General features: G+C 39.9%; 1 protein-coding gene across 1 annotated transcript; it reads right to left on the bottom strand.

Annotated features, from left to right (window-relative positions):
- Window positions 1–6,037: 6,037 nt before the first annotated feature.
- Window positions 6,038–6,934, bottom strand: LOC110544114 (vomeronasal type-1 receptor 4-like). The gene has a single exon (XM_021630223.2). The coding sequence runs from the start codon at window positions 6,932–6,934 to the stop codon at window positions 6,038–6,040; it is 897 nt and encodes a 298-aa protein (XP_021485898.2).
- Between the last annotated feature and the right edge of the window lie 6,568 nt (window positions 6,935–13,502).

Here is a 13,502-nt window from a genome sequence, read left to right as displayed (position 1 = left end):
GATTAAAATTGTGAAAATGGAAAGGAGCAGGGAAGAAATGAAGGAGGGAGAGTGGGAATGGGAGAGAATGAGGGAGTGTGATGCAGCTGGGATACAGAGTTAATAACATGTAAATAATAATAAAAATTAAAAAATAAAAAATAGGAATCAATTTATTACTTGGTAAAATTAGTAGAATAATACCATGAGCTTGTTCCTGGAACCTGGAAGCCACTCTTTTCTGTTGTTTTGTAGAGATGCAGCACCAGTTCTTCTTTTTTTTTTTTTTTTTTTTACCAGTTCTTTCTTTTTTAGTAATATTTAAATCTAATCAGAAAATAGTCAGAAAAAGAAGGAGCATGAATAATAATTTGTTAAGATGGGAAGAAATTGGCTAGTTGAAAATGCACAATATGAATATATAGAATTCTCAAACAATAAAAATAAAATCACTGTCATGCAGGGTTGTCTATGTTCCACAAAGAGGAATTGCCAATTTTTCAAAATTTATATATCAATGTTCATACCCATTGTCAGTGCATGAACTTTCTTGGTTATTCATATCTTTATCCAAGTTTGAATTTACCTGCCATTGCACTAGCTTTATCCTATTTGCTGAAACAGTGAGTTTATTGAGTTTCTTTTATGGAGTTGGTAAATATGTTTTCCACTTTGTAGGCTGCCACCTTCTCTGAATGACAGTGTCCTTTGCCTTTTTTCATTCTTCTTCTTCTTTAAATTTTATATTAGTTTATTTACTTTACATCATGAGGGTACCCACTCCCTCTCCTCCTCCTAGTTACCAACACATTCCCTCCTTCTCCCTTCCCCTCTTCCTGAAATTGGGAGGCCCCCAAAACTTTTCTGATCACATATAGTCACATCATCACTACACTTATTTCATCACTTGAGCCCATGCAAGGCAGCCTGGTCAGGGAGAAGTGATCTAAAAGCAGGCAACAGAGCTCATGTTACAAGCAGGCTCCCATTTCCACTTGCCAGGTGCCTCATATGAAGACCAAGGCTCCCATCAGCTACCTATGTGCATGGAGCCTAGGTCAAAATCATGCATATTCTTTAGTTTCTATCTCAGTCTCTGAAAGCCCACATGGGACTGGGTTATTTGTCTCTGTTGGTCTTCTTGTGGGTTTCTGTCCTCTCCAGGTGCTGAGACAGCAGAAATGGGTCTCCTAGCTCCTCAGCCAACTGTACCAGCCTTCAGGTCCCAATCTGCAGTTCCATCCTTCTGGGTCCTGGGTCTGTAAGCAGCCATACCAACTCTGCAGGGCTTCCCAGCCAATGAGTGTAAGGGCTACCCAATCCCTCAATGGCAGACATCTGGCTGTACAGCCTCCAAAGTCCAGCGGACCCACAAACCATCCAGGTACAGTAGGGGCTAAGCAACCTAGGTACCTGAAACACTGTTGTGGCTCCCCAGGACTTTCCAGGAGTCCCCTGTTTGGCCTCCCAATTCTGTAGCTGCAGTTGGACTCCCTATTCCAGTGTCTGCATCACTACTGAGCTGATAGAACTGATCTTCCTGCATTTTACTCAGCAGGATCAAATCTGTGAGTAGTGAATAGGGGTAACCCGTGTCCTGTACTATTTGACCTACAAGAGAGTGTGCCCTCAAGTGCCTACAGAGCCCCAGATCTAGGGTCTTCTAAGCCATGTAAGACCTGGGGTCTCACAGCTCAGGATTTCAAGATTGTGCCCTTCCCAGAAACTCCCACAGACCATGACTGGATGCAAAAACAAGATGTTTAATTTAACCATTGTTCAATGGAGTCACCCCTGCCTGTCAGCAAAGAGTGGCAACCGGGAGAAAAAGGCCTTATGTTTTTAAAAGAAAAAGTGTGGGAAATTTGAAGTTGCAGTTTTGGCAATTTAGGATTGGATGAGGAAGCTATAGTGTAAGATATTTGGTTAGTCTCAGGTGCTCAAGCTTGGCCAGTCCTGACAAGTGTGGATGCATCTTCAGTTGAAGGTGGGGTGGTTAGCTCATCCTTGAAGATTAGGGCTGCAGGATTGTGACTGGAATTCAGGAGCTACTCAGAAGAAGAATTGGGGCCGTCTGGGTTGGTTGCTAAGAAACATTATCTCGAAGACAAGGGTCTGGTCATTCATTTTGCTGAGTGAAGGTCATTGCTTGCTTGCTTTTTTTACATCTGTCCTCACAGGTAGGGTCACATTTCTCCATTCTCTGGAAAGGTACTAAGAGGCTTTAGCTTAACCTGAACCTAAAACTCAGAACTATAGGCCTTAGAAGACATACAGATTACAAAGTTAGTCTAACCCTTTCATTTCCCCCCTTTCCTTGTAACTGCTTCCATCATGAATTCGCTGCAGAGTGAGAATTTTATCTTAAGAACATTTTCCTTTTGACTCAACATTTCAGCCTGTAGAATTGGACAATGGGCCGAATATCTGTCTTCTGGAATGTCTTCAATGCTGATGATTGGACTGTTGATATCTCAGTTTGAAAGAGGCTGAAATGCTGGTCAAATTTGGGGAGAGTACATGGATAGTTACCTTAGTCTGTAATTATCTGGGTTTAAACATTAAAGAAACCAGCAAAGTAGATAAGGGTCCCCTTCTTTGACTGGCCAGGGGGGTTGCTTTTAACTGAATTTTAAGGATTTTCCCGATCTTTAGAGCGCCCACCCAAGATACTAGAATCTCTTACTTTGATGCCAAAATCATGGCCTTTTCTAATTTACTAAAGATTCCTAGGAGCCAGTCAAAGGCTGGTCAATGAGGCAGTCCTTAACAATCTGGTTAGTTGATTCAACTGAAGAGACAGGGAGCAGTCATGTCAGCTTCCAACAAGTCCAGATTTCAGCTTGCAGTCCAGAGTCAAGCAGGTGAAAATCTGCTGAGACAAATTTAGACTAAAGACAGAAGTTAAGATTTGTCTATTAAATGGAAAAATGAGGAATCCCAACACCAGGGAAAAACTCATCTGGGATCTGTTTGAGCTATGCAAGATCCAGGTCTCATGACCTTTTGATTTTCTGAAACTCATGTGAATTTTTTGGTACACAAAAGGAAATATATATATATTAAAAAACTCAGAAAAGTACCATATCAGCAAATCTAATACAACAACATTTTGAGAGTAACAGGTAAAACTATATCCAACAGAATGGGCACCAGTCAGCTTTTTGTTTTGTGTCTTTTATAAACAACTTACGTGTCTACGTGGCAGCCTTTTTGGAGTTAATGGCATCTGAGTAGTGGAATTCAGCCTCTTGGCTATTTTTTAAAGTCCAGTCTCTTATAGACTGACGTTGGTGGTCCTACAGCAGACTGCTCTGACGCTGAGAAACTCTGTGCAACCATAGTAACGAGACAGCAGGCTCTGTGAAACCTTGAGTGACCCCTCATATATTTTGGCTAACTAAAATTGCCTGTGTGAGAAACTGCTTGTACTTTTTTTTTTTTTTTTTTTTTTTTTTTTACTTAAGTTTCAACCTGATGTCCATTAAATCAACACTTTGATCAGTATGTAGACTTGGTGTCCTTTTCTGTGTGCTTCTGCCTCTCTTTTCCCAGTCCTCTCTCAAGTGGTATTTAATTGTCATTGCTGGCCGGTGACATGTTCACAGTTTGAAACTCTAGCATTTTAACTGTTGGCCCTGTTGGTAATCAGCCTTCAAAGGAGCTCAGCTACCTTTTGTACATTTAGTCAGAATACATTCATACCCTGGATGCTTCAATTTTTCTTTTTTTTTTTTAGCAAAGCAACTAAAAGGAATAGGTTTACAATATTTCTGTGTCAAAATCTACCCCAGAAATGGCAGATATTAAGAATACCAAAATAAAAGCTATGAATATTGGGTCAGATATATACATTAAATAGATGTTTTTGGCATGATGAAAAGCACCTTTAAGTCTATTTTCAGAAAACAACCAAAGGAAATTAAAATCTCAAGCTTGTGACTGAGTAGTAAGCAGTTAGTGTTCCATCAATTTATCAGAACTTTATTGATCAATGCCAAAATTCTAAACTTTTGAAATCTTATAACAACATAAGCACAGGAGTAGCAAAAGGAAGAAATCTAAAATATCTTCCGTTTTTAATATGTAGACCAACATCGTTTTAGATTCTCATAACCTGAAGTCCTATATCCTCAGACCCTACATAAACTTTATATCTTTTTAAGACATTGGTAACTGATGTAAAGCCTGAGAGCAGGGCAAACTTGTTTTCCTTTTTACATAAAAGATATTGTACCTAGTAGTTTTAACTAATTAATGACCTATTCACTGAGCTGATAGTGGACCTAATTGTCTGCTCTTTAGCTGCCAAGCTACCATTAACTAAGCCTAGCCTTCCAGCCTAGCTGTCAATGTGATCAGAGACCTGAGAAGGATACATTATGAGCTAAGTAAATGTAGCAATCAAAATGACAGAGATGACTAGTTAGTGCATCACCTAGGCAGTGTCCCTGGTTTGTGTGGTCTCCTGCTTAATGAGCAGAGGCGTTCCAGCCATCAGGCATAGAGGATGCGAAGCTGCTTCTGTGGAAAGAAGGAGCACGAGAGATTGACCTCACTTTGCCTCTTGCAATGTGAAACAATCTACAGGTGTCTATGGCTTTGCCCACAGGTTTGGCTGGGCCCTAGCAATTTTTTTTGGAGGGGCAATTTGGAACCTTGAAAAAAGACTTACTCCTAACACAGACCGGCACATAATTTTGTGCCCAATGATATATGTCAACCACACTTAAAATGTTCAAATGATATGCAATTTAAGTCTACCACATCTTAAATTCCTGGCATCCAATAAAAGGAGTGTTCTTTATACAGTCCATATGAGCCAAAACAGCCTCTGTCCAAGTTGGATTTGATAAGTGCAACATAAACCCAAAATTCATTTTGTATCGCACATATTTTTAAGGTCCCAGGCAAGAAAATATGGTAACTCTCAAATGAAAAAGTTAACAGAAACTGTGGGTGAGGGCATTTCTCTGAGAAGCTTGAGACCTATGACATGGAAGATTTTTGGAAGGACATGGGGGTGGCACCAGCTGAGACTTCTACTAGCAGGGGCCATGAAGACTGAAGAGGACACCCTCTAACTAGACAGGATACCTAGTGGAGGGAGGGAATCACCAACCCACCCACAAAAACTCTGACCCTAATTTATCCTGCCTACAATATTGAATGTCCAACCAATGCTTGGTCCAACCTGAGACCCAGCCTGTGGGAGAGAGCCAACTCTTCACACTGTCAACATAATCTGATAAGCTTGTAGATGGGAGCCTAGTATAGCTGCCTTCTGAGAGGCCCCACCAAGCAGTAGATCAAAACAGATGCTGAGGTCACAGCCAAACATTAGGCAATGTTTAGGGAGTCTTGTGGAAAAGCGGGGGTAAAGATAGAAGGACCTGGAAGGGACAAAAACATCAACAGATCCAAATAAGCAGGACATACAGGGGCTTGTAGAGACTAAAGCAGCAACCAAGGACCATGCATGGACTGGACCTAGGTCTCCTACATAAATTTAGCCAATGGGCAGCTATAGTGTCATGCGTCATAATAAAGGAAGTGGGGACTATCTCTGACAAGGACTCTGTTGACTGCTTTTTGATCACCATGCTCTCACCACACCACATCACTCTTGCAACACCACAGGGAAAGAAGATTTGTTTAGTTTTGATGTGACTTGATATCCTGGTGTGGGTTGGTAGGGGGAGGCTCCCCTTTTTTTAGGAGTAGGGGACACATATGAGTTTCAGGAAGAGGGACAGACGGTAGGATTGAGAGGAGAGGCCTGTGGGGGCTTCAATTGGTATGTAAAAAGAATAAATGAATAAATAAATAAATAAGTAAATTGAAAAAGGTAATCCAAATACCTTAATTTATATAAGGGGCTTCGCTCATCATGTCTATGTTGACATCTGGTTAGACCAAACACTAAACACATAAACACATAAATAAGGCACAACTAACCAAACACATAAGGCACACATAACTAAACTCATAAATAAGGCACAAAAAATACACAGTCCACAAACCATTGAAGCAGCTATTGGATTTTGACATTACTTATTCAGCATAAGCAGAATCTGAGTACAAGGAAGTCATGACTCATAAGAAAAGGACCCAAAGTGGGAAAACACAGAGAAATGATAGCTGTGATATTTACCAACCACCAACCGGGCTCATATAAAACAGCAATAAAACCATGTAATATGGAGGATAGGGAATAAAAAGCTACAAAAGTAGACACCAGAACCAGGATGCTCTGGGTGGCTCTAGACTCAGGGGATGTTCTGAGGTAAACACGGGTGCTCCGGATGTGTTGAATGTGCTGCTTGTGTCTGTATAGAAAGGCAATCATGGAGCCACTGGACCAGATGATGAGCAGAGAAATCAAGACTTCAGGGCATACCAATAATGCTGCATACAGTGATTCTACAGTTTTATCACGACCCAAGCTGGAGCAATAAAAATAATCTCGTTTTTCTGTTGTATTTTTATGAATTCTTGTGATATGCACAAGCACAGGGAAAATAAGATTTAGGGTAATATACAGGACCCAGCAGAGAGAAATAAACAGGCCAATGTTGTTTGAAGTTTTGACTTTAAGGTTCTTCCAACAGGAATTTATTGGGCTGATGCTGATGGCTTGGTAGACACTCAAGATGCAGGTAGTGCCCATAGACATGCTTCTTCCAAGTCTTTCGATACAAAAAAGAAGTTTGCACAGAAAATCATTGAAGAACTGTTTCATCCCGAAAGCTGCCATTGTGAGGGGCACACCTTTAGAGAGCATTATCAAGGAGTTGGCTATGATCAGATGTGTGAGGATTAAATCTGTAGGCTTCAATGTATGTTCCTTATAGTAAATAATTAGGTAGTGGGAAAGAAGAGAGATGTTTCCCAGAATTCCAACTGTGCTTTGTGATAAGAACATTATTCCTATTGTCAAAGTTCTTGAGTGCATTTTGTCATTTAGCACCTGATTCTTTAAATACACCAACAATTAATTCTCTGAGGAAAATGATGAATTCAATACTTTGTTGCCTGGAATATCACTGTGGTAGAATCACTTGATTAAAAAGAAAGGAAGAAGCGCAAATAGCGATATTCACAACATAGCCAGATCCTCCCTCAAATAATGTATTTTTGACAACAGTAATATCCTTCTTAGAATATTCATCATTAGTATCAATATTGTTGCCTTGTGTAAAGCTATGAGTAGTCACTACAAAAGGAAAGAACATGAAGTTGTACACTTCTAGGAAAAACTTTGATAAGTACTTATATCAGAAAAGAAGAGAGTTTTGTGAACATCTGCACCAGAAAATAAGTCCATTCTCAATAAATTTCTTATCTAAAGTTTAAACATAAATATTGAAAATGTTCTATCAATTTATATATACTTCTCTATACGTAAACAATAAAATATTTATTACCTAGCATAATACCTAGGGACACTAAGGTTCAAATATAAAATTAGCTGTTACATTGAATGTTATTGCTAATTCATTTTTTCTTAAGAAAAAGAATTATTTCCTATGAAAATAATATCGACAAATAAAAAATTACAAAATCATCACTGAAAAAATTGAGTTTAAAGAAAAATATCTTGAGTGTGTATGAGGGCCACTGGTATATTTTTAAGGTAGCTGTCATGAAACCACAGACCCACAGCAAACGGCCAAACATGATACACCCATGAATATTAATCATGATTTTATAATTGAAAGGACATGGTATTTACTAAATCTTTTGTATTTTTGCTTGTGAATTTTACATTTCATGATCTTTCAGGCTCCGTTAAGGAAACAGGTACAAGAAACGACATTCACCATAATAAACAATCATACAGAGCGCACATGGAAGCCCACCATCATTGGCAGCAATGTAACTCACCATCTTGGAGTTCCTGGTTTTCTGCAGTTGCTGAACACACATAAAGTGATGGTGCCCTCAGGCATGACCTTTCAGAAGAAGCAAATTCTTCTTAAACTATGTAAAAAGTATCATTTAAGACTTCCCTGGAGCTGGGGACATCTGGAAAGGCAGTAATTTGGAAGTGAAATGTACCCGTGTTGGAAAACTAAATGTAATTGCTCCAACTTATTTAGGGTAGAAAAGGAAGAGCTGATATATAGAAGAATGAAATCATCCAGCATTCCATCTTTATCCTGAGATTCCTGGACCATTTCTCTTTCCCAGTACTAGAGTCTTTCTGACAGGATCCAATGACTGAAATTTGTCTTTAGGGTCTGCAGAGAATGTAAAATTCTGTAGAGGAGCTCTCAGTGTGGTAACATTCATCACATCAACTAAAATCACATCTTCCCACTGACAAGGCTTAGAGCTTTCCTATGGAAAGATGCTTTCTGGGGTTAAATTTAAAAACTGTTATCAGAGCTTGTAATCTTGGTTTTATTAGTGCCTTCTATCATTTTCATAAATATTTGGTTTCAGAGAGAGCATTTCATTTATTTTTTGCCAAGAAAAGTCTTCTAAGTTGTTTGGTAAATGATTGTCAATATATATAACAGGTAGGAGTATTACGGAGACTTGAGAAATGTGTACATCTATGGGCTTCATATAACAAGTAAAAATCTGTGCTCAACAATGCTAAGAAACATTTTCAAAGTCCCAGTCTGTGCATAAATTGATTCATAATTTGCCACTGTATCTTAACTTTCTGAAAGTATCTAAAATGCAGTACTAAAATTATAATCCAATGCTACAAAATCTACCCTTGTCAGAATTGGATTTTTTGAGTTCAACATAGACCCAGTTTTCATCATTTACCAGATGTACTTTTTGCATTCCATGGCACAACAGTGGTTTCAATCAAATGAACTCTTTAACAATGGCTCTTAAAACATAAAAATTAATATGTGATAAAATATTTGTCATATAAATTAACACTGGGACATGGCAATAGTTCAACAGTAAACTGCTCGCATTCTGAGCATATGGATGTGAGTTCAATCTCTAGAGTTTGCGTTAAATATCTGGTTGTGTTGGTGCACACTTGTACTCAAGCACTGGGGAGACATGGACTAAAAGATTCCAATTCTGGGGATCAGACACCAGCCTTGTAGACTGCACAGAAAACTCCATTCCACGAAAAGAATCTTTCACTATTTAAAAAGAAGGATAAAAATTGTGTGGAACAACAGACCTTGCGCCATGACCACACACAGTTATACCAAATTTAGGCAGGCACATGAATACAGACATACAAACATAACATCACACATACACAAAGAGAAGAATGACTAATTTCAGGTTGACATTTATATGTACTGATGGCTAAGCTTGATCAAACTATGAATGCTAAACAAAAGCTATAAACAACAATAAGGAGAATCCAAAGAGAATCAGTATAGTATAGAATACTATGCTTTATAAAACTGAAGGTGAATATGGTCTAAAAATTTAGGCTGATGGTTGTTTCCTTGTCTGTCTGTCAGAGTTTTCAGTTTCCACACAAGTAATGAAACCTGGAAAACATATCTTGATGATGAGTGTAACATTTTCATAACACCAAATTAAAACAAACGACAGAACAAATTTTTTCCAAAAGAGTGTTATGCAAGATTCACAATGAGAGTCAACTTCCTTCAACACTGTGTTCTCAAATTCAAGAGGGAAAGAGGACCCAGCATTCATCAAATCTGACTTTTAGGACAGACACGGTTCCTGGTTAAGTCATGAATGTAGTGGTAAACCATAATGTTCTTTACTCTAGAAACCAGTTCATAGTATGCTTCACTCCAGGGTTAGATGATTCCTATAGTCCCATTATAATCTTTATTATAGACATGAAACCATTATTCTAACAGCTATGATAATTATTTAAAAGTCATCAATGTTTACATAAATAAGCATATTTACGTAAAATATGTTTTGAGGAAAACATTAATGGGCAATCATAATTCTTAATCACATTTGAAATCACATATCAATGTATTTATAATCTTCTACATTCAGGCTCAAAGATTTCAGTACATAAAAATAGCTGTGTGAGGGTTTAGTACAAGGTAAATAAACTGTTATTTTTTTCAGCTGTTACCACAGACCGAAAGTTTTTCTCTCCATTGAAAGAATTTGCTCTATATCTGTTTTGACTCCAGAATCCATTTTGTAGATTTGAGCACTTACCAAACCTCCCTTATTGTTGGAACTGTTATCCAGACTGAAATACAAATGCTTCCTTAAGTCCTGCTCTATCAGGAACCTTAAGTTCAGTATGTAGCTCTTAGCATCCTCAGAGCCAGCACTGTCAGAAAGGAAAGCATCTCAATGCTGAGATAAGAGTCTGCATCTCTGTGACCTCATGTCCCTTCAGAACTACAATCTTCATCTCACCTGGAGTGGCCATGACAGTGCTGGCCTTGGGATCAAATAATTCTGATATTTTCTCCAGTTGCTAATTACCTAAAGCAATTATGAGTTATTTGTGAGTGGCTCCAAAGAAGCAGAGTACTTCAAAGAGGCTGTTACTTTTTCATTGTCCTTGAATGCTGATTAGGGAAAATGTTCAGGGACCATTCCTCTGATATGTAATAGTCTTGCAAAGAACTTTGTGTCCCTTGTACCCCAGCCTTCTCTTTGCTCTTCCTCCGGAAATCAACCTAATTGCTTCTTTTCATATCCTCTTGCTTTCCCATTTTATAGTTAATAGCATAGAATTAGTAAAGAATTATGTCAGTCTAATGAAGTACTAGTAAAAGGAAAGACATGATGTCATAATGTGCACTAGAAATTAGGGCCACATATGATGGTGTGCTCCTTTAATATTAGTGTATTATTGTGAATTCAAGGCTAGTCTGGTTTATTTTTATTACTTTATTTTTTATATAAGTTTATTTACATTTCATCCCAGGGGTTCCTGCATCCTTCTCTCCTCACAGTCCCCTTCCCTGTCCTCTACCCTTCTCCTCGATCTTTGACTCCAGAAAAGGGGAGCCCCTTCTCCCATTATTGTCTTTCTCTACCACATCAAGTGACATCATGGCTGAGCCTATCCTTATCCACTAAGGCCAGGCAAGACAGCCCTGCCAGTGGAAAATGATCCAAAAGCAGGCAATAGAGTCCATGTTGGAAACAGCTGCCCTTTCCACTTGCCGGGTAACCCACATAAAGAACAAGCCAACCATGAGCTACATATGTGCAGGGGGCCTAGGTCCAGACCATGCATGCTCCTTAGTTGATGTGTCAGTCTCTGTAAGACCCCATGGGGCTGGGTTAGTTGTCTGTGCTGTGTTACTGGTGGTGCTTCTCTCCCCTTCAGGTCTTTCTATCTCTCCCTCAAAACTTCCACAATAACACTGGAGCTCTGCCCATGTTTGGCTGCAAACCTCAGTTTCTGTTTGGATCCACTGCTGGACGGAGCTTCCCAGAGGATAGTCATGTTAGGCTTCTGTCTACAAACACAGCAGAGCATCATTGATAGTGTGAGAGGCTGGCTCTCTACTGTAAGGTGGGTCTCAGGTTGGGCCAAGCATTGGGTTGATATTCCCTCAATCTCTGATCTCTCTTTATCCCTGTACTCCGTGATCTATCTTGTTGCATAGTATTTAATTGTAATCAGAAAATAGTTTAGTACTCCCATCACTCAATGTGTTTTTAAAAAGAGCACATTAAATCTACAGAAAAAGAAGGAACATGGATAATAAATTGTTGGGATGGGAAGGGATTGGCTAGATAAAGGGAATAATATGAATATATAGAATTATCAAACAATAAAAATAAGATCATTGCCATGCAGGTTTGTTTATGTTCCACATAAAGAGGAATTGTGAGTTTTTCAAAATGTATATGTCAGTGTTAACACCCATTGTCAGTGCATGAAGTTTCTTGTTTATTTGTATCTCTATCCAAGTTTGAATTTCCCTACCATTGCACTAGTTTTATCTTATTTTACTGAAACAGTGAGTTTACTGATTTTCTTTATGGAGTTGGTAAAAATGTTTTCCATTTTGTAGGCTGCCACCTTGTCTGAATGACAGTGTCCTTTGCCTTTTTCATTGTTATTATTCATCTTTAAATTTTAGTTTATTTACTTTACATCTTGAAGGTACCACCTTCCTCTCCTCCTCCCAGTTCCTCACACTTTCAGTCTTTCTCCCTTCTTCCCTTCCAGGAAAAGGGAGGCCGATGTTCACTTTTCTCATCATATCAAGTCACATCAAGAGGACACTTATTTCATCGCTTGAGGCCATGCAAGGCAGCCTGGCTGGGGGAAGTGATCTAAAAGCAGACAATAGAATTCATGTAAGAAACTGGCTCCCATTTCCACATGCCAGGTGCCTCATATGAAGACGAAGGCTCCCATCGGCTACCTATGTGCAGGGAGCTTAGGTCAAAATCATGCATGCTCCAGAGTTGATATATCAGTCTCTGAAAGCCCATATGGGACTGAGTTATTTGTCTCTGTTGGTCTTCTTGTGGGTTTCTGTCCTCTCCAGGTCCTTCCATCTTTCCCCCAACACTTCTATAAGACTCCCGGAGTTGCACTGCATACTTGGCAGCAAGTCCCAGCATCAGTCTGTATCTGCTGCTGGCTGAAGCCTCCCAGTAGGATCAGAGATGGCAATGACCAGCGTGCACAATATCTGAGAGGCAGAGGATCAGAAACCTTGAAATTAGTGAGTGGAGGGGCAACTGAAGCCAGCAAACCAACATTGAGGCTTCCTGAATGAGAGGAGATGTCACATGGCTTGAGGACATTTTGATTAAGATCACTACAGATTTATTTGGGGACAGAGAGGCAAATGTTCAATCATCTTTCACTTCCCTTTTATGGGCCTCTGTCCTCCTTGGAGGAGCATGCCCAAAGCACCAGAGACTCTGGGCACAGAACTCCCTGCCTGGGGACTGAGAAAGCAGAGGCAGGGCTCCTAGCTTCTCAGTCCCACAGCTGCCAGCTGTACCAGCCTTCCGAGTCTGAGATCTGCATTTCCACCTTTCTGGGTCCTTGGTCTGTGAGCAGTCATACCAACCCTGCTGGGCCCTCCAACCAGTGACTATAAGGGCCAGCCAATCCTTCAGTGGCAGAGAGCCAGATGTACAGACCGCAAAGTCCAGCAGAGTTGCAAAACCTTCCAGGTACAGGAGGGACCGGGCCATCTATGTCTCTGAACCACCGTTGTGGCTCCCCAGGACTTCCTAGCAGGCACTTGGATTGGCTGTCCAATTCTGCAGCTACAGCTGGACTCCCTAGGTCAGCAACTGCAGCAATACTGAGGTGATGGAGTTCATCCTCCTGCATTTGACTCAGCAGGACCAAACCTGCGAGTAGAGAACACGGGAACCCACGTGCTTTACAATTTGACTTGCAAGAGAGTGTGCCCTCATGTGCCTATAGTGCCCCAGATCCAGGGTGCTTCTAAGCTAACAGCCAGACACCAGATCCCTCCCACCCCCACATTTACTGTGGGAAACAGAGTGATTCTTGGGACATTGAAACCCCTGCTCTGCGGGTCTACCAGTGGAGTTCAGGCAAATAACTCCAGCTTTATTTGTAATAGCCAGAACTT

This window comes from Meriones unguiculatus, chromosome 14 (genome assembly GCF_030254825.1).
Source record: "Meriones unguiculatus strain TT.TT164.6M chromosome 14, Bangor_MerUng_6.1, whole genome shotgun sequence".
NCBI lineage: Eukaryota > Metazoa > Chordata > Mammalia > Rodentia > Muridae > Meriones > Meriones unguiculatus.
Note: the sequence above shows the minus strand (reverse complement) of the source record. Positions and strands in the feature narration are given on the sequence as shown.